Here is a 24703-nt window from a genome sequence, read left to right as displayed (position 1 = left end):
TATGTAATATTGGCTGCATTTCTGATAGTTGTTTGTGTGCTATGTTGTTCCAGACAACATCTATACTTTGGCCATTAAAAGCCAGTAATTTCCAGAGGTGGGTAGTAACGCGCTACATTTACTCCGTTACATCTACTTGAGTAACTTTTGGGATAAATTGTACTTCTAAGAGTCTAAGAGTAATTTTATGCAACATTTTTTTACTTTTACTTGAGTATATTTATAGAGAAGAAACGCTACTTTTATTCCACTCCATTTATCTACATTCAGCTCGCTACAGATTTTTATCGATCTGTTTATGCACGCTTTGTTTGTTTGGGTTTGTCAGACAGACCTTCAAAGAAGGATCTATCACATGCCTGCGTTTCACCAATCAAATGCAGTCACTGGTGACGTTTGACTCCGTTTCACCAATCAAATGCAGTCACTGGTGACGTTTGACTCCGTTTCACCAATCAAATGCAGTCACTGGTGACGTTTGACTCCGTTTCACCAATCAAATGCTGTCACTGGTGACGTTGGACCAATCAAACAAAACCAGGAGGTCACGTGACCGTCACACTTCGAATCCGACCTAAAAAAAGTTGAAAAACTTATTGGGGTGTTACCATTTAGTGGTCAATTGTACGGAATATGTACTGTACTGTGCAATCTACTAATACAAGTTTCAATCAATCAATCAATCAATGAATGCCTACTGAGCCTATGGTGCTGTTAAGTTATTGTGGCTCAATTTTCCTTATTTTTTTTATTTTAATGTATTATTATTTAATATATATTATTGTTTTAGTTGCTTAAGAGATATTCCTGGCTATGAATTTGCTCATTGCTATTTTTAAGTTTTTGTGCATTATTTGTTGCTGTAATCATTAAACAAACAGGTTACTCATCAGTTACTCAATACTTGAGTAGTTTTTTCACAACATACTTTTTTACTTTTACTCAAGTAAATATTTTGGTGACTACTCCTTACTTTTACTTAAGTAATACATCTCTAAAGTAACAGTACTCTTACTTGAGTACAATTTCTGGCTACTCTACCCACCTCTGCTCATTTCCAGGCGTTATCTCACCTTCTAAGTAGCCTCTCATTTACTAATGGTTTCTAATGTTGTACAAATGTGTAGAATAAATACATGTGCTTCAGCCTGCAACACATAGTCATTTTGATAGTAGGCTATTGTAGCTAATATACTTACGTCATGTGTTGTCTTCATTATAAGTATTATATACGGCTTTTTATTTTTTGGCGGCTCCAGACAGATTGTTTTTTTTGTATTTTTGGTCCAATACGGCTCTTTCACTGTTTTGGGTTGCCAACTCCTGGGTGTAATGTTTGCTTTCCTATATAAACCACGATACTACACTAAGTGATGTTAAAGCAGGTGGCGTGGGGTCAGTTGACACCCTATGACTGAATGACGAATAGTCCAGGATGTATTTTTTAATGTACTCTAAATCAGCAAGTATGTTTTTTATACATTCATGTTATAAATGTTATCAATAAAATAAATAGTGCCGACATCAGCTTCAAGCCTTCAAGCGGGCCGCGTGTCCGAAACACCTGCTATAGCACATTTAGGGTCACTGCACGGCCTTTCGAGCTCCGGGATATGACATCACGCATCCCAGCAAACCCCACGCACAATCAAAACAAGTTTTTTGTATCATTTTATATCTGTGATTAAAATGTGATGTAAACTCGGAAGGCTTGAAGCTAATGCCGGCACTATTTATTTTAGTGATAACATTTATAACATGGATGTATAAACAACATACTTGCTGATTTAGAGTATAAAAAAAAAATACTCGCCAATTGCGGCCCGCGAAACGTTATTTTGCGGCCCCCGCCTTAAAATGAAACTTTAATGTTAGTGCGGCCAGCGAGTTTTATACAAATGGTGCTTGAGAGCGTTGTGTTATTTGGGTCCAAAATCAATCAATCAATCAATGTTTACTTATATAGCCCTAAATCACTAGTGTCTCAAAGGGCTGCACAAACCACCACGACATCCTCGGTAGGCCCACATAAGGGCAAGCAAAACTCACACCCAGTGGGACATCGGTGACAATGATGACTATGAGAACCTTAGAAATGGCCCCTTTCAACGTTCTGGGTTGCCTACCCCTGCGTTAGTGGAAAAGCGGCAAATGAGTGAAAGTGACAGAGACGTTGCCATGGAGACGAGGGTTTTTCTTACGTGCCTGGCTGCAGTCACACCGCGACACCTGTCCGTCAGTAATAACAGTACCCGCTAACCTGGACCAATTCAAACCATTATTTGTTTTTTTTATTGTTTCATTTAAATTGCTTCACACAATGAACACTACATGACGCCGGATAAGACTCCGAAGCAGTCACTTTTTTGCGCTTGCTATCCCGGTACTTTCCCGGCTATTATCCGCCAACCGCCGTGTTGCTGTAGGGAGGAAACGCTGAACGACAGACATTGCGGAAATAACATAATTCTCCGTGCGTCGGCTAAATACAAATATATTCCACAACCCCAAACATGTCTTTTTCAAAGCCTGCAGTGAAGAGAACGGTTAGTGATAGCAAAGACAATTCCAGGAAAAAGGGGGGACGCAATATTTCTTTGTTGAGCACAGAGGGTCACCCCGACGTGTCTTATTTGCACAGAGAAAGTCGCGGTGCACAAGGAATACCATTTGAAATGTCGTAGACATGCTGAGGAGTATGCAACATTTTTTTTAAGAAATCTTTTCTCGCGGCCCAGCCTCACCCAGACTCTGCATCAAGTGGCCCCCAAGTCAATTGAGTTTGAGACCCCTGTGCTAGAGAGAAAAATGAATGCTGCTGTCCAAGGTGCTGAATACTGTTGGGACGGGCAAAGGAACATCGATCTTGCTTTCTTTTGAACTAAACAGCATGCTATTCCCTACTTGTACCAAAATAATACTATAACACCTGCTTTAAATAAGTGGCAAAAAAATATTGACGATTGATTAATTCCATATAAAGAACAACACATGTATTTTTGGGATTTGACGTGAGAACACATACATAGACGCTTCACAGAAAACAGTTTGGGTTGAGCTTTCTTGCTTCTGAAACATAAATACTCCCTTCATTGCTACGATACTACACATACCTGATTTTTTTTTTTGTCTGCTGTTTTTCTTTAGATATTTACAAAATACATTGTAAGTTGCTGATAATTTGTTCTGGTCATAATGTGTTTTGTATACTGATTATTGTTTGTTTGTTTTTTTGTACTCATGTCATTCTATTGGCATTACTCCCATTTTTGGTGATATTATGTCTGACCATTTCTTAGGAAATTATCAGAGGTGGGTAGTAACGCGCTACATTTACTCCGTTACATCTACTTGAGTAACTTTTGGGATGAATTGTACTTCTAAGAGTAGTTTTAATGCAACATACTTTTACTTTTGTATATTTATAGAGAAGAAACACTACTTTTACTCCGCTCCATTTATCTACATTCAGCTCGCTACTGATTTTTATCAATCTATTAATGCACGCTTTGTTTGTTTTGGTTTGTCAGACGGACCTTCAAAGTAGGATCCATCACATGCCTGCGTTTCACCAATCAAATGCAGTCACTGGGGACGTTTGACTCTGTTTCACCAATCAAATGCAGTCACTGGTGACGTTTGACTCCGTTTCACCAATCAAACAGAGCCAAGCAGTCACATGATTAACTGCACACTTTTTTAATTTTTTTTATAAACCTTTATTTATAAATTTCAACATTTACAAACAGTTGAAAATAATAATCAAAGTAAGTACAAAAACAGTATAAAAACTGTACAAAACAGTGCCAGGGGGTTGTAAATTCAAAGTAACTAAAATAGAATGCAATATATATATATATATATATATATATATATATAAACAAAGTGCAAAGCCATAGGCTCACTCAATCTCAGTAAATAACCTAAATTTGGAACACAGCATCATCATTTTCACAGCTTTTTGGTTGTTAGAAGTAGAGTGTTTTAATGTTGAGTTGTAAATCTTTTTTAAAAGACGAAAAAAGCTTAAACTTACATTTATGAATATAAAACTTAGCCAATGAGCTTGCAAAGGTCAAATGTATTTTCTATTTTTTTTTCAATACAGTATAAAACAAAATATTTATTATTTAATACATTTTGTTTTAGTTGCTTAAGAGATATTCCTGGCTGTGAATTTGTTCATTGCTATTTTAATGTTTTTGTGCATTACTTGTTGCCGTCATCATTAAATGAACAGGTTACTCATCAGTTACTCAGTACTTGAGTAGTTTTTTTTGCAACATACCTTTTACTTTTTCTCAAGTAAATATTTGGGTGACTACTCCTTGCTTTTACTTGAGTAATACATCTCTAAAGTAACAGTACTCTTACTTGAGTACAATTTCTGGCTACTCTTCCCACCTCTAGAAATGATCGTCACATTATCATTACAACCTGATTAAGAGTTAATTTTGTTTTAAAGTCTAATTATTTAAGATGAAATATTTAGAAGCTTTATTGTGTATGGCGGTGTGTATTTTCTTTTAAATACATATACTGTCGTTCTAAATTTAAACACTTGAGGTCGCTGTTGACCGTTACTTTGTGAACAAGCTCTCCGTCGCCACTTTCTTGTGTGGCGTCATCAGACACATCGCATTGTGCAAGGAGCGGCAGAAAGACGATGTTGTAAAGAAGAGGAGGTGCTTGCAAGGAGTTATGGACGATCAAGCTCTTTTTTGTGGATAAAATGCAATATTTCTGACGGTGGAATCCGTGGAAAACAGCGATGGGTGTCGGACGGGAACCTCGACGGCTGTGGGTGTTGTTGATTGCGCTTTTATGGGACAGCTGCTGTGCGCAGATATCCTACACTATTTCCGAGGAGGCGGACAAAGGAACGGTGGTGGGGAACCTGGCGAAGGATTTAAACGTCAACGTTAGAGACTTGCAAAGGAGGGATCTAAATGTGGTGTCCGGTTACAGCAAGGACTATTTCAAGGCCAATTTTCGAACGGGGGAACTTTATGTTGCAGAGAGAATAGACCGCGAGGAGCTGTGTCAAAATGCGGAGAAATGCACACTCAACATGGAGGCGGTACTGAGGAACCCGGTGGGGCTGCATCGAATCGAGGTGGTGGTGGATGATTTAAACGACCATGCACCTCGCTTCGTGGAGGAGTTTCATTCTATTAATGTATCTGAATCTTCCCCCACGGGCGAGCATTTCTTACTTCCACTGGCGCTTGACTCGGATGCTGCAGGTAACTCTGTAAAGACTTACAAATTAAGTCCGAATGAATATTTCTCTCTGGATGTGCAAGGCGGTGGCGAGCATGCATCTGCGGAGTTGGTGTTGATGAAAGCTTTAGACAGAGAAAAACAAGCCACCATGAAATTAACACTCAGCGCTATAGATGGAGGAAAACCTCCTAAAACTGGAACGCTGGAGTTGAATGTAAATGTTCTGGATGTCAATGATAACACGCCCTCATTCAGCCAAGCGCTCTATAAAGCACGCGTGAAAGAAGATGCACTGTCTGGGTCATTAGTCATTCAGCTGAGTGCTACAGATCTAGACGAAGGTGACAACGGGAAATTAAGGTTTGCTTTTGTTAAACGTGCCAACTTTGACCCAGCAGGTGTGTTTTTAATCGATGCAGAAACCGGTGAGATCACTGTTAAAGGACGTTTGGACTATGAGGCGCAAGCAGCGTATGAAATTCACGTCCAGGCTACGGACAAAGGCTCGTCGCCTCGGCGAGCGAATGCAAAACTTCTGGTGGAAGTGCTGGACGTGAACGACAACGTCCCGGAAATAGTAGTGACGTCGCTCATGAATCCGGTTAAGGAAGATGCAGAGATAGGAAGTGTTGTGGCTTTAGTGACCGTGACTGATAAAGATGGAGGCAAGAACGGAAACACTCAGTGTAAACTAACTGGCTCTGCACCTTTTAAGCTGAAATCAAATTATAAAAACTACTATTCTCTGGTTGTGGATGGCCACCTTGATAGGGAAGAATGCTACTTGTATAACGTCACTATTGTGGCAACTGATGAAGGCAGTCCACCGCTATCGAGCAGCAGCGTTATCACAATTCAAGTGTCTGATGTTAATGATAATGCTCCACGTTTCCCTGAACCTGTTATAAATATATATGTGAAGGAAAATAGTCCTGTGGGAGCCAGTATCCACAGAATAACTGCTATAGATTCTGATGTAAATGAGAATGCAAGAGTTGCGTATGCATTACTGGGAGATGCAAATGGTGTCCCGATAAGGTCAGTGGTGAACATCAACTCAGAGAGTGGAGATATAGTCAGTTTGCAGTCGTTTGACTATGAGAAGTTAAAGACGTTTCAGTTCAAAGTCCAGGCCACGGACTCTGGTGTTCCTCCACTCAGCAGCAACGTGACTGTCAATGTTTTTATCCTGGATGAGAATGACAACAGTCCCACCATTCTGGCGCCATATTCTGAGCACAGCTCCGTTAACAGTGAGAGCATCCCCTATTCTGCTGAAGCGGGATACTTTGTGGCAAAGATCAGGGCTGTAGACGCAGACTCTGGATACAATGCACTGCTCTCCTATCACCTGTCTGAGTCCAAAGGCAACAACAACAACAACTTATTCCGGATCGGAACCAGCACCGGGGAGATCCGCACCAAGAGGAGAATGAGTGACAATGACCTGAAAAGTCACCCCTTGGTGGTGTCGGTGTGTGATCATGGAGAAGCCTCCCTGTCAGCTACTGTGTCTATTGATGTGGTGGTGCTTGAAAGCACAGCTGACATCCACACTCAGTTCAGACATGTGCCCATAAAGGAGGAGAACTTCTCCGACTTACACCTGTACCTGCTCATCGCCATTGTGGCCGTGTCACTCATCTTTCTGCTCAGCCTCATCACTTTAATAGCCGTCAGATGCCACAGACAGACAGACGGCACTTTCGGCAGGTACGGCGCCCCGATGATCACCACCCATCCTGACGGGAGCTGGTCTTACTCCAAAGCTACTCAGCAGTATGACGTGTGTTTCAGCTCAGACACACTCAAGAGTGACGTAGTGGTTTTCCCCGGACCTTATCCACCTGTAGATGCTGAACTGATCAGTATTAATGGAGGAGACACCTTTACCAGGACTCAGACTTTACCTAACACTGACAAGGTAATGATACTATTTTCACAGGCTTCCTTTGCACATACAGTATGATTGCGATGTGTATGTTGCTGTCTGCCATGTTATGTGGGTTGGTCTCAAAGCTATTGAATTATTTGTTACAGAATGAAACCGAATACACTATGGAGGCTTAGGGCAGTGGTTCTCAACCTTTTTTCAGTGATGTACCCCCTGTGAACATTTTTTTAAGTACCCGCTAATCAGAGCAAAGCATTTTTGGTTGAAAAAAAAAGAGATAAAGAAGTAAAATACAGCACTATGTCATCAGTTTCTGATTTATTCAATTGTATAACAGTGCAAAATATTGCTTATTTGTAGTGGTCTTTCTTGAAATATTTGGAAAAAATGATATATAATAACTAAAAACGTATTGAAAAATAAACAAGTGATTCAATTATGAACCTGGGGATAGGTTGATTGGCAACACTAAATGGTCCCTAGTGTGTGAATGTGAGTGTGAATGTTGTCCGTCTATCTGTGTCGGCCCTGCGAGGAGGTGGCCACTTGTCCAGGGTGTACCCCGCCTTCCGCCCAATTGTAGCTGAGATAGGCGCCAGAACCCCCCCCCCCCCCCCCCCCCCCCCGCGACCCCAAAAGGGAATAAGCGGTACAAAATTGATGGATGGATGGAGTTCTACACATAGAAGTAATCATCAACTTAAAGTGCCCTTTTTGGGGATTGTAATAGAGATCCATCTGGATCCATCAACTTCATTCCAAACATTTCTTCACAAAAAAAAAGAAATCTTCAACATCAATATTTATGGAACATGTCCACAAAAAAAATCTAGCTGTCAACACTGAATATTGCATTGTTGCATTTCTTTTCACATTTTATGAACATACTTTCATATTTTGTTGAAGTAGTATTCAATAAATATATTTATAAAGGATTTTTGATTTGTTGCTATTTTTAGAATATTAAAAAAAAAATCTCACGTACCCCTTGGCAAACCTTCAAGTACCCCCAGGGGTACCCGTACCGCCATTTGAGAACCACTGGCTTAGGGTATAGGAACGGGTGATGCGGCCTTAGATGACAACATCTATCACAATATATTTTTTAGTATGTTATTTTTTCAAAACTGTTATTATTCTCTAATTGTTAATTTACTGTTAACAGCTGGTTACATTTTCTTGTAAAATAGTTTCATTTATAATTCTATAAAATGCAATAAGCTCTTATTATTCTGTTGTTTGGATGGTTTACATTAAGTGAATTATATTTATTAACATTAGTTTTGGACGATACTACAAATGTGGATATCGGTTCAATACCAATTAGTTACAGGGACAGTATTAGCCAATACTTTAAATTGTCAAGATCATTGAATGATTTAATGTTTAAACATACTAATAATCAGACAAAATCATAGGTTGGCAGTGTGAATATATCAATTAAATATTCAAATTATGTACTATTTTTTTATTTAAGTCCTTCGGTTGTTGCCCTTAAAGTCCTCCTGGTTTCAGCGACTTACTTTCCAAGTCTGTAAACAACAACACTGTGTTTTTTAACCTTTTTTGAGACAAGGCACATTTTTTTGCATTTAAAAATCCAGAGGCACATCACCAGCAGAAAACGTTAAAAAATGAAACTCCACCAGGTCCACCTCGTGCCTTGTTTTGAGTTGGTTGGTGTTTTCCTGTGTGTAGTGCTTTAGTTCTTGTTTTATGCTGTTATTTTGGTGTTTTCCTGTAGCAGTTTTATGTCTTCCTTTGAGCGCTATTCCCCGCACCCGCTTTGCGTTAGCAAGCAAGGCTATTGAAGTTTTTGCTATTCGTCTTTGTGGGCACATTGTTGACTGCCATGTCATGCACGGATGTACTTTGTGGACGCCATCTGTCTCTGCTCCTCACACACTGCAAGTTTTTGCTGTCGTCCAGCATTCTGTTTCTGTTTACTTTGTAACCAGTTCAGTTTTACTGTCATTTTACATTGCCATCCCTATGCTTTATTGCCTTTTCCTTTTGTTCATTTTTGGCTTAGGCGTTACATACCTTTTGTTACCTGCACCATGTGGTCTGCATATTAGGATCACAGTTCTACACAGCACGGACACTAAGGAACGGCACAGAATTTGCAAATTATAATTATTCATTTGCAAAACGTTAAAAAATGAAACTCCACCAGGTCCACCTCGCGCCTTGTTTTGAGTTGGTTGGTGTTTTCCTGTGTGTAGTGTTTTAGTTCTTGTTTTGTACTGTTATTTCGGTGTTTTCCTGTAGCAGTTTTATGTCTTCCTTTGAGCGCTATTCCCCGCACCTGCTTTGCGTTAGCAAGCAAGGCTATTGAAGTTGTTGCTGTTCTTCTTTGTGGGCACATTGTTGACTGCCATGTCATGCACGGATGTACTTTGTGGACGCCATCCGTCTCTGCTCAACACGCTACAAGTTTTTGCTGTCGTCCAGCATTCTGTTTCTGTTTACTTTGTAACCAGTTCAGTTTTACTGTCATTTTACATTGCCATCCCTATGCTTTATTGCCTTTTCCTTTTGTTCATTTTTGGCTTAGGCGTTACATACCTTTTTTTACCTGCACCATGTGGTCTGCATATTAGGATCACAGTTCTACACAGCACGGACACTAAGGAACGGCACAGTATTTGCAGATTATAATTATTCATTTGCAAAACGTTAAAAAATGAAACTCCACCAGGTCCACCTCGTGCCTTGTTTTGAGTTGGTTGGTGTTTTCCTGTGTGTAGTGTTTTAGTTCTTGTTTTGTACTGTTATTTTGGTGTTTTCCTGTAGCAGTTTTATGTCTTCCTTTTGAGCGCTATTCCCCGCTCCTGCTTTGCGTTAGCAAGCAAGGCTATTGAAGTTGTTGCTGTTCTTCTTTGTGGGCACATTGTTGACTGCCATGTCATGCACGGATGTACTTTGTGGACGCCATCCGTCTCTGCTCAACACGCTACAAGTTTTTGCTGTCGTCCAGCATTCTGTTTCTGTTTACTTTGTAACCAGTTCAGTTTTACTGTAATTTTACATTGCATTCCCTATGCTTTATTGCCTTTTCCTTTTGTTCATTTTTGGCTTAAGCGTTGCATACTTTTTTTTTACCTGCACCATGTGGTCTGCATATTGGGATCACAGTCAAGTTCTACACAGCACGGACACTAAGGAACGGCACATTATTTGCAGATTATAATTATTAATTTGCAAAACAAATATTTGTTTTGACTAATTAGGTGAAGTTGCATAATTTCCCACGGCACACCAGACATATCTAACGGCACAGTGGTTGAAAAACATTGCAATAACAAACATGACAAAATGTTTCATGATCAGAAAAAATATCGATCTAATCACTGTAATTCTGACTCTGCTCATACTGTACTTGTTACGGTCCACACACCTTTGTTTGGTTTTAACAGCTCTATCTTAGCGTTTAGCATTTAGCTTATAGGTATGATGCATGTTTAGGTATAATTCTCGTGATAACGACACTTGTAAAAAGTGCAGTGAAGTGAATTGTATTTATATAGCGCTTTTCTCTAGTGACTCAACGCGCTTTACATAGTGAAGCCCAATATCTAAGTTACATTTAAACCAGTGTGGGTGGCACTGGGAGCAGGTGGGTAAAGTGTCTTGCCCAAGGACACAACGGCAGTGACTAGGATGGCGGAAGTGGGGATCGAACCTGCAACCCCCAAGTTGCTGGCACGGCCACTCTACCAACCGAGCTATAAGGGTAGTTTAATTTCAGCAATGGAGGCAAGGATTGCTGAAGCCGATGGACGTCAGCCGCTAGCAGGCTAGCGCAACCCTAGTTGAGGCTCAGGAAAATTTAAACTCGCCCAAGTCGTATCAAAGACTATAACAATGGGACCCATTACCTCCCTGCTTGGCACTCAGCATCAAGGGTTGGAATTGGGGGTTGAATCACCAAAGTGATTCCAGGGCGTGGCCACCACTGCTGCTCACTGCTCCCCTCCCTTCCCAGGGGGTGAACAATGAGATGGGTCAAATGCAGAGGTTAATTTCTCCACACCTAGTGTGTGTGAGACAATCATTGGTACTTTAACTTTCACTTTATTATAGTAACAAATGAGGAGACAAAATATGTGATTCAGAAAAGTCCAATGTATTTTTCAGTAAGCACATGACGTTTTATAGCCACCCAAAAGTACTTGAAATGTATATTTCCTTGACTGTGCTGGCAGTGAAATGTTGCAAATTGGAGAGATGATGAAGTACATATTGTATGTAAGACCGGTATTCTCGATGTAAGTGATAAATGTGGATTTTGGTATTAATTGATCATGTTTTTTTTAGTGCCACTTTGGCACCGCAAAATATGTACATGTTTTTCACCGGTAGATGTCGCACTCGGCTCACAGATCGTGCACAATTCAGACGTTTTTTTTCCTTATATCCATATTGGGAGATGGGGCGTGATTCTTTGTCCGGTTGACAAAAAAAAACGCCTCATTCCGTGCTTTGATTCTAATGCCTTAAAATGTTTTTGCATGTGGAGTCGAACATTTTGGTTCTATCTGTCTAACCAAACCGGGAAATAATGAAACTGGAGGACGAGTCTCGTCTTTGGATGTTCTATTTCTTGCCTTTGTTTCACATATGGAGTGTGACGTCTGCACAGATTGTCTATAGCGTGACAGAGGAGTCGAATCCCGGGTTGACTGTGGGGAATTTGGCCAAAGACTTGCACCTGGACGGACATGATTTGGAATTGCGAGGTCTGCAAATAACGGGGCCGAATGCCAGGTATTTGGAGGTGAATGCTAAAACGGGAGTACTTGTGGTGAAGGACAGAATTGATCGAGAGGAGCTGTGCTCTCGCCGTGCGAAGTGCTCTTTGGAGGTGGAAGCCATTGCAAACGCGCCGCTGAATCTCTACCGCTTTGAGGTTAAAATTGTGGATATAAATGACAATGCGCCCTCTTTTAGACAACCTGGGATCGTTCTTAACATGTCTGAGTCTGCTTTTCCTGGAGAGAGATTTACTTTACCAAAGGCATTTGACGCAGATGTCGGGAGTTATTCAGTAAAAAGCTATAAACTGAGCCAAAATGAGCATTTTTCATTGGATGTGCAAAATGCTGGCGAGCAATCTATGTCTGCTGAAATGGTGCTGCAAAAACCTTTAGACCGTGAGAAACAATCGTTGATAAAACTCACATTAACGGCTCTGGATGGAGGAAAACCTGTTAAAACAGGAACTTTACAGGTCACAATTAATGTCCAAGATGTTAACGATAATATTCCAATCTTTGACAAAGTGTTATACAAAGACACAGTGACTGAAAATGCACCAATCGGTACAAGCGTCTTGTCTGTGCATGCCCGTGATTTAGACGAGGGTCTTAACGGAGAAATTGTATATTCTATTATCAATCACGACGGTGATACTGATGTTGACAAATTTGCAATTGATCCCGTGACAGGTGAAATAACAGTAAACGGTGAAGTAGATCACGAGAAAAACAATGCCGTAGAAATCAGAGTACAAGCAAAAGACAAAGGCTCGAGTCCGAGAGCATCACATTGTAAAGTACTAATCGAAATCATCGACATTAATGATAATCCACCCGCGATATCAGTGACATCGTTGGTCGACGTGGTGAGGGAGGATGCGCCTCCCGGCACAATGGTGGGACTTTTAACGGTGAAGGACAATGACGGAGGGAAAAATGGCGTCGTTAACGTTCAGATAATTGAGTCTGTCCCTTTCAAAATCAAAAACACCTACAAGAACCATTATTCACTTGTGGTAGACGGAGCTTTGGACAGAGAGCAAGTTTCTAAATATAATATTACAATAACTGCGTCGGATGAAGGCGTTCCTTCGCTCTCCGGTATAAATGTCATTACTGTACGTGTTTCTGATATCAACGATAATGCACCGCGCTTTGGAGAACCTGTTATCAATATATTTGTGAAGGAGAACAGTCCTACTGGGGCGGTTGTGTACACCATGAGTGCAGTCGACCCAGATGTGGGCGAAAATGCAAAAATATCATTTTCAATAATGAATGCTAACAATCTCAAAGAGGATGTCGTGAGATTAAATATTAACATCAACTCGGAGAGTGGAGATATAGTCAGTTTGCAGTCGTTTGACTATGAGAAGTTAAAGACGTTCCAGTTTAAAGTCCAGGCCACGGACTCGGGTGTTCCTCCACTCAGCAGCAACGTGACTGTCAATGTTTTCATCCTGGATGAGAACGACAACAGTCCCACCATTCTGGCGCCATATTCTGAGCACAGCTCCGTTAACAGTGAGAGCATCCCCTATTCTGCTGAAGCGGGATACTTTGTGGCAAAGATCAGGGCTGTAGACGCAGACTCTGGATACAATGCACTGCTCTCCTATCACCTGTCTGAGTCCAAAGGCAACAACAACAACAACAACCTCTTCCGGATCGGAACCAGCACCGGGGAGATCCGCACCAAGAGGAGAATGAGTGACAATGACCTGAAAAGTCACCCCTTGGTGGTGTCGGTGTGTGATCATGGAGAAGCCTCCCTGTCAGCTACTGTGTCTATTGATGTGGTGGTGCTTGAAAGCACAGCTGACATCCACACTCAGTTCAGACATGTGCCCATAAAGGAGGAGAACTTCTCCGACTTACACCTGTACCTGCTCATCGCCATTGTGGCCGTGTCGCTCATCTTTCTGCTCAGCCTCATCACTTTAATAGCCGTCAGATGCCACAGACAGACAGACGGCACTTTCGGCAGGTACGGCGCCCCGATGATCACCACCCATCCTGACGGGAGCTGGTCTTACTCCAAAGCTACTCAGCAGTATGACGTGTGTTTCAGCTCAGACACACTCAAGAGTGACGTAGTGGTTTTCCCCGGACCTTATCCATCTGTAGATGCTGAATTGATCAGTATTAATGGCAGCGACACCTTTACCAGGACTCAGACTTTACCTAACACGGATAAGGTGAGTCCTATGTCCTTGAGGCCGCATTGTTATTATTGTTTCCTCTTAGTCTGTCCTGATGAGCTGTCCATGGTGCTGCTCGTGGAGCAGGCTGTATGTTTGTGACCTGCCCTGCAATTTGAAATGGTAGTACATGTTAAGTAAAGTATACTAGTAAAGTACATTTTGCGTACAGGTAAAATTCAACACGTTGTGGAATTGTATGCTTTTGTTGAATGTGTATGTAGCGATGTAGTACTCCTTTGCGTTGTTTTTTCCCCAAAAGACGACACCCAGTCATTCTTCTGACTCAATCATGGTTTATTCTGGTGAAAACAATCATAGTGAGTCTCCAATCAGCCTTTTTAACATTCATAAATCTGTACAGAAATAAAACAAAACAAAACTTAACATAAATACTTCTCTTTTAGGCTTACAGCTAGCCTGCTAATGAGTTAGCTGAAAGCTAATTCAGAGAGCGCAACTTACCTTCACGTGGAAGACAACAGACTGACGACACACATGTGTCTCAGCCTGGAAGTCTGCTGTGACATGTGACGTTCAATGACCATAAAAATGTAGGAAATGACAGTACTGAACTTAGAATAATAAAAATTGCGAAATAAAGAGTCACATTACATAATGTGTGAATAAATTAGATAAAATGACATTAAATAAAATGAGATTAAAACAAAAACAGTAGTAAGACAGTAAGCAATTGAGATCATAAATTACCTCTGTTACATGTCCACAAAACTTGCTGTTTTTATTTGTACATTTCAGTATATTGGTGTTTAAGTTTGAAAAAAGGGGTTCACAATAATAGTAGGATACTAGAATCCACCAAGCAGTGAGTTTTGGAATCCATATATGTTTATGGCGCAGTGGAATAGTGGCCGTGCGCAACCCGAGGGTCCCTGGTTCAATCCCCACCTAGTACCAACCTTGTCACGTCCGTTTTGTCTTGAGCAAGAAAATTCACCCTTGCTCCTGATGGGTGCTGGTTAGCGCCTTGCATGGCAGCTCCCTCCATCAGTGTGTGAATGGGTGAATGTGGAAGTAGTGTCAAAGCGCTTTGAGTACCTTGAAGGTAGAAAAGCGCTATACAAGTACAACCCATTTATCATTCAACACAATCGAAAGATCCCGAGCCTGGGATTGAACCCAAGACTGCAGGACCTTCGTATTGTGAGGCAGACGCACTAACCCCTCCGCCACCGTGAAGCCCCCAGTTTGACTAATGTACATTAAATTATAAAAAGAAATGAAAATATGTATTTTAGTTTTGAAACTGTCATTTCCCATATGTATGAATATTTGAACAAACAAAAGCAGACCGTTGTGACCAGAAAATTTTCTTTGTTCATGTATTGTTGACTTATCATGTACTTGAATGACAGTATAAAAAAATCTGCAAAAAAAATAATGTGAACAAAACAGCTGATAGTCATGCAGCATTTTTATTATGTATACAAATATGTTCACATATGTTTGATTTGTACATTTTTGTGAGGTATAAGTATAACAAAAATAATAAAAAAATAAGTGTGTATATAAATATAAACATATATATATATATATATATATATATATATATATATATAGTCTCACAGCAAGCAACTGTGATGCCATCTAAAACAGAGTAAATCAGATTAATATATATATATATATATATATATTCCTTTTTACTCTGTTTTAGATATGTATATATATTCTTATTTACTCTGTTTTATATATATATATATATATATATATATATATATATATATATATATATATAGTACTTTATTGATTCCTTCAGGAGAGTTCCTTCAGGAAAATTAAAATTCCAGCAGCAGTGTACAGAGTTGAGTTACATTTTTAAAAAGGAAATAATGGGGGTTTAAAAGGAAACAAAATAGAGAAATATTACATTAGGAATAAAAAAATAAAAAGCAACAATGGGAATAACAATATAACAGTAAAATAAGAATATAACAAGACAAAGTAGGTAGTTATGAAAACGTATTGCACTGTTATTGTTTTGCATCCCCTGTCATCCTAGTATCCTAGTATATATATATATATATATATATATATATATATATATATATATATATATATATATATATATTCTGATTTACTCTGTTTTAGATAGCATCACATGTACCACATGTAATATATATATATACATATATATATATATATATATATATATATATATATGTATAGCATGTCGTTACGTCACTGATTTTCTCTGTTTTTAGATAGCATCACAGTGGCTTGCTGTGATGCTATACATGTTTGTGTTTATATACACACAAATTGTTGTTAATTTTTGTTATACTTATGCCTCACAAAAATGTACAAATCAAACACACACACACACACATGTATATATATATATATATCAATCATGTCGTTACGTCATGGATTTACTTTTGTGTATTTAGATAGTTTCACAGTGGCTTGCTATTCACTCTACACTGGCTTCAAACTTGTTTATTGAACAGCATGCTGCACCAAAATGGTGTTGTGCAATCAAATCCACCAGTCCTATTCTTTTTTTAAATCCACTTTGACCTTTATTTCCTTACTCTTGCCAGCCTGTCTTCCCATGCTGCCTGACGCAGGACACCCAGAATAATATTGGCATCCGTAAAAACCCAGCTTCTCTCTCTTCCTCCTTATGCATGCTGCTCACTCCCATCCCCCTCTCCTTCACCACCGACTGCTGAGTAGAGGAGCAGCTGAGAGAACTAACAGGGAATTAATGTCCATTTCTGCAGACATGTGCGCCACCAACCCCGGAGCATTGCAAACATGATCCAATATATTTCCATTAGCATTCCTAATGTGTACACTGAATATATGCAGCTGCGGTTTCCTCAAGCAAAGCGCAGACCATTGTGTACACACGTTGCCCATCCCATTCATTCATTTATTCATTCTTTGTTTGATTCCATGCATTGAACACGTGGAACAGTGCCGGTGCAGTGGGTTCATCTCATCTCTGCTCATCTGTGACGCTGTGAGTCATTCAGACGACATGACCTCATTTCAAGGAGTGGTCCAGCACAAACTAGCATGGTTAGATGTGACTGTCCTTGCTTTGGCGTGAGGGAGATTTGACAGAGGCTTTGTGTGCTCACACGCAGTGAAGGAAATGTGTGTGTGTGTGGACAAGTGGGTCATCTTGCGATTTAAAGATGGCTGCGTGCTCTGTGAGCCTGCAGTGGGGCTGTTGCATCCCTTCTCTCTCTCTCTCTCTCTCCCAATACAGCTTCACCATGTTTTGCTTCCCGAAACAATGCCCGGAGCCCTCTCCCTGCATGAAAGTGCTCCACCGTGTATTCTGTATGCTGCGGCTCCCTGTGAATGTGAGCGGGGGAGGGGGGAGGGGCAGGTAATTTTCCGCTCCCTGCTGCTACTGCAGCTTCAGCACCAACCACGCTATCAGCTCCTCTCGCCTCAGCGTTTTGCTCTGCGGCGGCGAGGCTAACCGGGCGGGGCGGACGACACCTAATGTTAGTCGTCGTGAACCTTGGGCCAGCCGTGGCCCGTGTGACTGATTAAGACGAGGATGATTTATGTGCACTGTGCGGCCGTCAGTAGTGTGTATGTGTTTCCATGTGCTGCCCTTTTAGATGTGACGTCGTCACATAACACGATGGAGCGGCAGGAAAGCTTTCTAGCTCCCTCGGTGCTGCAAAATGTATTGAATTATTGATTCTTCAGTACATATCCTGCATGAGGCTCACAGCAAAGTGGTGCACAGTTCATTGATTGCATCCTACTGTAAATTCACTCATACAGTCCTTGTTAAAGGGGAACATTTTCACAATTTCAAAAGGCTTAAAAACAATAAAAATAAGTTCCCAGTGGCTTGTTGTATTTTTTAAAGTTTTTTTCAACATTTTACCGGTCTCGGAATATCCCTAAATAAAGCTTTAAAGTACCTTATTTTCGCTATCTTTGAAACCACTATCCATTTCCCTGTGACGTCACACAGTGCTGCCAATGTAAACAAACAATGGGAATAGCACAGCAAGATATAGCGACATTAGCTCGGATTCAAACTCGGATTTCAGCGATTTAAGCGATTCAACTGATTACGCATGTATTGAAACAGATGGTTGGAGTATGAAAATATTAAAGAAGAAACTGAAGCTATTGCGCGAATAGCTATTGACGCTATTCATAGCCATAGCATGGCGGAATAGCTGCGTTAGCATCGCCGGTAAAATGTGCGGACCGAACGATCAGGACTTTCGCATCTTTTGACACTGGAGCAACTTAACCCTTGTATTATCTTGGAAAAATGACATTGATTATGTTGCGGGTCGTTTTGACCCGTACTGTGTAAATGCACTCAAAACAGTCAAGAAAACAGGTTAAACCAATAACAATTTCATTTTAGGTTATATAAACATTTAGAAAAGTGACATACAATAAATGTTTTATTCCAATTGTATTATGTTAAGGGTCAATTTGACCCATTACAGTTTTTGTGTTGATCAAAGTACTGGTTATCCTTTCTTTTTCTTGCTGAAATCTGGTGACTTTTCCTCATCTAGGGTCATGGAACTGGTGTGTAAATCTGGACACTTTGTTGTGTAGTGGAATGTTTGTTCTGAGTTTGTATAAAAAGATGATGTTGCGAGTCATTTTGACCCAGGCGCTTTAATGTGGGTAAATAGCTGTTCAGATCCAAAAATAAACATGTCTCCTTGATGTACTTTTTACTTTGATGTACAATTGTTTGTATTTTGATTGTCTCTGAGACCCAGAAGCAGGTGTGTGAAGAGAGGGAACTTTCTCACACTTGTCCTTGTCTCCTCAGATGTCATCCTTCTGGAGCTCATTTTTGGTGAGTTTGTCAAAGAGATGACATGAGAACAGTGACAAGGACAAGTGTGAGAAAGTTCCCTTTCTTCACACACCTGGCTCTGGGTCTCAGAGGCAATCAAACAATTGTACATCAAAGTAAAAAGTACATCAAAGAGACTTGTTTATTTTGGCTAATTACCCACATTAAAGTGTATGGGTCAAAATGACCCGCAACATCATCTTTGTATACATACCTTGCAAGACATTCCACTACTCAACAAAGTGTCCAGATTTTACACACCAGTTCATGACCCTAGATGAGGAAGAGTCACCAAATTTCAGCAAGAAAAAGAAAGGATAACCAGTACTTTGATAAACACAAAAACTGAAATGCGTCAAATTGACCCTCAACATAATAGAAGGGTTAAATCCGTCGATTGGTAAGTGTTTTTTTTTCACATTAAAAGTGGGTGGAAGGAAACGTAATATAGTTGCAAATGCATCTACAGGTTATCCATACATCTCTGTTCCATGTGTGCTTTAGCACCGCTGGTAAATAGTCGTTGACTATCGTTGCAAATGCATCTGCAGGTTATCCATACATCTCTGTGCCATTTCTGCCTTAGCATCGCCGGTAAAATGTGGAGACACTCTGGCACATTCAATGGGGGTCTGGCGGCAGACACTTTGGCATCTTCGGGCCGGTGGTGCAACTTGAATCCCTCCCTGTTAGTGTTGTTACACCCTCCGACAACACACCGTCGAGGCATGATGTCTCCAAGGTTCCAAAAAATAGTCAAAAGAACGGAACATAACAGAGCTGAGACTCGGTGTTTGTAATGTGTTGAAAATGAAAATGGCGGGTGTGTTACCTCGGCGACGTCACATTCTGACGTCATCGCCTCCAGCCCGATAAACAGAAAGGCGTTTAATTCGCCAAAATTCACCCATTTAGAGTTCGGAAATCGGTTAAAAAAAATTAGATGGTCTTTTTTCTGCACCATCAAGGTATATATTGACGCTTACATAGGTCTGGTGATAATGTTCCCCTTTAAAGAGGACAAAAAGCATAGCGAGCTTGAGGTTGTTGTCTTTCTTAAACCAAGCATCCCAATTATTGATCTGTCACTTATAGAGCACTTCCTGCACGCACACACACACACACACACACACAAGGGCGTGTCCTTTGTGCCAGCGAGGCAGGCGCTGCTGTCTGTGTGTTGCCATGGAGACTGTTCTCATCCTTAATGAAACCATGCTCTCGTCTGTTTCCTAGGAGCTGCCTCAGCCCCCACTAGAGCATGTGCATTATAGTCGGAAGGAAAGACAGGGAAGGCTGCAGTGTTTTCATAACACAGAAAGAATGCAACGTGAGATGTGTACAAAGAGAGAAATTTTAGACCGAGACGCAAATGCAGCAGCCTGAGCCAGAGATAATAAGAAAACCGAGGCTTTTGAGGAGAATGGGATGGCCAAAAAAGTAAATTGATGCCCAGAAGCATGAGTGTAACATTTTACAATTGGTCACAGCTAAAGGAGGGAATTTATCATCCTCTCTTCCATTTCCTCCAGCCTTACCCCACTCCCCCACTTGGGAGTGGCATGGGGATGTTGTTTTTTGTCCTTAGATTAGCTCTGTCATGCTCAGAACCTCGGCTTCCGTCCTAGTTCTCCATACGGGGAGGATAAAGAGCGAAGTGTCCAAAGCCTGCCTGCCTGCCCGTCCTGATAGCTTTGTTTAGGCCTCACTTTGATTTATGCAAAGGCTGAATCGGGGAGAGACTGTTTAACCTCAGAAGAGGGGATTTGTGCTGCTTTTAGTTCTCACTCTCTCATGCCCTTCGTTTTGTGAAAGCCAGGTTCACGAGGGATGAGCACAAACAAACAACAGTCCGAGGAACGCTCTGTGTCCACCTGTGTAAAGAGATTAGGGCTGAGATTTGTAAATATGAAAGTTGTATTCTGCACAAAATGATGTAAGACCCCCGCTGCCGATTTGAATTATTGTATACAGCCTGGAATTATTCCTGCATGTTCATTGTTTTTGCGAACGTCTAATCCGGGCTTTGCTGTGTCACGTGTAAGAAGGGAGCATGAGATAATTATGAGTTCAGATAGATTTGTCATCATGGCATCCTGATTTTCTATATTTTTCTTTGTTTACCTTCCACTTGCTTCATTAATTTCAGGTCACTGTTGTCTCAGAAAACAGCAATGCAAATGATGAATATTCTGCATGTGCTCTAACCTCGCTCTCCTTCCCTTGAGGTCATCGCAGCAGGGATTATGCTTTAGAGAGATTTAGCTTAATGAAAAACCCGAGTGGATGAGGAGTGGGAGGGCCATCACGTGTCCACGTCCTGTACTACCCATTTATTCCAACAGAGGGACCAATTTCTCTGTGTCCTGCCCCCTTTGCTGCCCCGTCTCCATCTCTATTACTGCATGGCTTCCTGCTGTGATTGTGGCAGCAGAAGGTGCATGAAGAACTATTAGACAATTTGGATGCGATTTCTCGATCGTAGTAATTCACGTGCTGTATATTACAATCTTGCATTCCTTTTTTCAGGGTAAACGATACATTTAGAAAAGTTTTGCAAAGGACAGTTTGGTTTCTGAAGCAAATTCTGTTATGATCAGTGGTCTACACACACACACACACACACACACATATATATATATATATATATATACATCCATCCATCATCTTCCGCTTATCCGAGGTCGGGTCGCGGGGGCAGCAGCCTAAGCAGGGAAGCCCAGACTTCCCTCTCCCCAGCCACTTCGTCTAGCTCTTCCCGGGGGATCCCGAGGCATTCCCAGGCCAGCCGGGAGACATAGTCTTCCCAACGTGTCCTGGTTCTTCCCCGTGGCCTTCTACCAGCTGGACGTGCCCTAAACACCTCCCTAGGGAGGCCTTCGGGTGGCATCCTCACCAGATGCCCGAACCACCTCATCTGGCTCCTCTCGATGTAAAGGAGCAGCGGCTTTACTTTGAGTTCCTCCCAGATGGCAGAGCTTCTCACCCTATCTCTAAGGGAGAGACCCAAACTAATTTTGGCCGCTTCTACCCGTGATCTTATCCTTTCGGTCATGACCCAAAGCTCATGACCATAGGTGAGAATGGGAACGTAGATCGACCGGTAAATTGAGAGCTTTGCCTTCCGGCTCAGCTCCTTCTTCACCACAACGGATCGATACAACGTCCGCATTACTGAAGACGCCGCACCGATCCGCCTGTCGATCTCACGATCCACTCTTCCCTCACTCGTGAACAAGACTCCTAGGTACTTGAACTCCTCCACTTGGGGCAGGGTCTCCTCCCCAACCCGGAGATGGCACTCCACCCTTTTCCGGGCGAGGACCATGGACTCGGACTTGGAGGTGCTGATTCTCATTCCGGTCGCTTCACACTCGGCTGCGAACTGATCCAGTGAGAGCTGAAGATCCCGGTCAGATGAAGCCATCAGGACTACATCATCTGCAAAAAGCAGAGACCTAATCCTGCGGTCACCAAACCGGATCCCCTCAACGCCTTGGCTGCGCCTAGAAATTCTGTATATATATATATATATATATATATATATATATATATATATATATATATATATATATATATATATTTTCTACCGCTTGTCCCTTTTTGGAGTTGTGGGGGGGTCGCTGGATCCTATCTCACCTGCATACGGGCGGAAGGCGGGGTACACCCTGGAAAAGTCGCATATATATTAGGGATGCACCGATTAATCGGTAACCGAATATATTCGACCGAATATGGCAAAAAAAGCCACATTCGGCCTTCGGTGGAATGAGTTAAGAACAAGGCCGAATGGTGGCGTGTGACGCAATTTTTTGACGCGGTGACGCAATCAACCAACGTGTGGTGACGTTGGGATATGTTGTGTACCTGTATAAGTGTATGAGGTTACAAGCACACACTTAATTGAGATTTACTTGAGCCTTCTGTTTACATTATTAGCATATCTACTGTCCCTAAGCAGACTTTTGCTAAAAGGACAATAATTCATTTGTTGTTGGTTTATCCACTTTAATGCACTTTATTTCATTTTTGGAATGCATGTTTTGTTTGAAGGCCTAATATAAATGAAAAACTGTGTCCTTTTTTTGAAAAGCAAAGGCTACTGGAATATTAAAAAAATGTCAATATTCCAAAAAAAAATACTTTATTTTAAAAACATGTCTAAATATTTATTCCAGGCTATTTATGCAATATAAAAAAAATGTGAAAAACTGCATTCATTATTCGGTATTCGGTATTCAGCCTTCGGCCAAGCGTTTAAGTTTTATTCGGCTTCGGCTTCGGCCACAAATTTTCATTTCGGTGCATCCGTAATATATATATATATATATATATGTATATTATACACACACATATATACACATATATATATATGTACATATATATATATATATATGTGTGTGTATTAATGGATGTATATATATATATATATATATTTATATATATATATATATATTTATACACACACATATATACACATATATATGTGTATTTATATATGTGTATATATATGTGTGTATTAATATATATATATATGTATATATACATACATACATATATATATTTATACACACACATATATACACATATATGTGTGTATTAATGTATATATATGTATATATACACACATACATACATACATATATATATATATACACACACATATATACACATATATGTGTGTATTAATGTATATATATGTATATATACACACATACATACATACATATATATATATATATACACACACATATACTGTACATATATACACATTTATATGTATATTCACATACATATATATGTGTATGTACACCAACACACTGTAGATATGTTTTTATTGTCATGAAATATCTCCTTTTTGTGTTTAGCTTTTTAAAAAAAGCATAATGTAGAAAAACAGTTTATTGAAGCAAAGTAACTGCCCATTCATGGTGTTAAAACTTGTAAATGATCTGTTTAGGGTACACTTATTAATGATGAAAAATTATATCAATCTGTGATTAATTTTGAGTTAACGATGAACAATGCAATTATCGTGATTAAATAGTTTAATAATTTGACAGCCACACACAAAAACAGACATATTCATACCTATGTGTTCACTTCAGACATTCTGCCTTTAATGACGATAAAATAAAAGGACCACACTATTTGAGTATAGATCCACTTTGTATCTAAAGTACAATTTAAATGCTGCCCATTATTTAAATAAACGAATAGCTCACCTCTCTTTCATTGTTTTTAAAAGTTGCTTGTATCGAATTTGGAGACCCAGAGTATATGTATATAGTTTTTACATATATAAAGAGTAACGCAAGGCAAGTTTATTTATACAGCACAATTCCTACACAAGGCAATTCAAAGTTTTTAACAGAAAAACACTACAGAAAATAAAATACAATAATCATAGTTCAAATTTAAATCATTAAGTGTAATCACTTTAAAAAACAAAAATCTAATTCAAATTAAAGAGTGTAGATTAAATACTTTCGGTTGCCATATGCACAATTAAATAAGTGTTTTCAGCATGGATTTGAACATTAACAACATTGAGGTCAGTCTCATATCTTCTGGAAGACTATTAATTCCAGACTTTAGGAGCATAAAACTGAAACGCAGCCTCACCACGTTTCATCCAGTATTGCATAATGATACCAGAGTGACCTGTTTCTGGAGCTCACTGAAAATTAGAGACTTCCATACGCCAAAAGAGATAATATGAATGGGATTTATAAAAGTCGCTTGCAGTATTAATGACGTTGGGTCATGAGGAATGAAAAACGTCCTTAATACGCGG

The 24703-nt window shown here is 40.2% G+C and overlaps 1 protein-coding gene across 10 annotated transcripts in view; it reads left to right on the top strand.

The window, feature by feature from the left end:
- Positions 1-24703, top strand: part of LOC133552588 (protocadherin alpha-C2-like) — a 248141-nt gene that overhangs the window by 153366 nt on the left and 70072 nt on the right. Inside the window, exon 1 of one of the 10 annotated variants that reach the window (XM_061899868.1) lies at positions 4581-7150. The exons of 8 other annotated variants lie outside the window; for them this stretch is intronic. In XM_061899868.1, the coding sequence (XP_061755852.1) occupies positions 4772-7150 (2379 nt within the window). In that variant the 5' untranslated portion in view covers positions 4581-4771. Of the gene's footprint in view, positions 1-4580; positions 7151-11577; positions 14079-24703 lie in introns of those variants that run through there. One more of the 10 variants, XM_061899866.1, reaches the window with a different exon arrangement.

Source organism: Nerophis ophidion, linkage group LG05 (genome assembly GCF_033978795.1).
Source record: "Nerophis ophidion isolate RoL-2023_Sa linkage group LG05, RoL_Noph_v1.0, whole genome shotgun sequence".
NCBI classification, from domain to species: Eukaryota; Metazoa; Chordata; class Actinopteri; order Syngnathiformes; family Syngnathidae; genus Nerophis; species Nerophis ophidion.
This window is presented reverse-complemented; position numbering and strand designations above follow the sequence as displayed.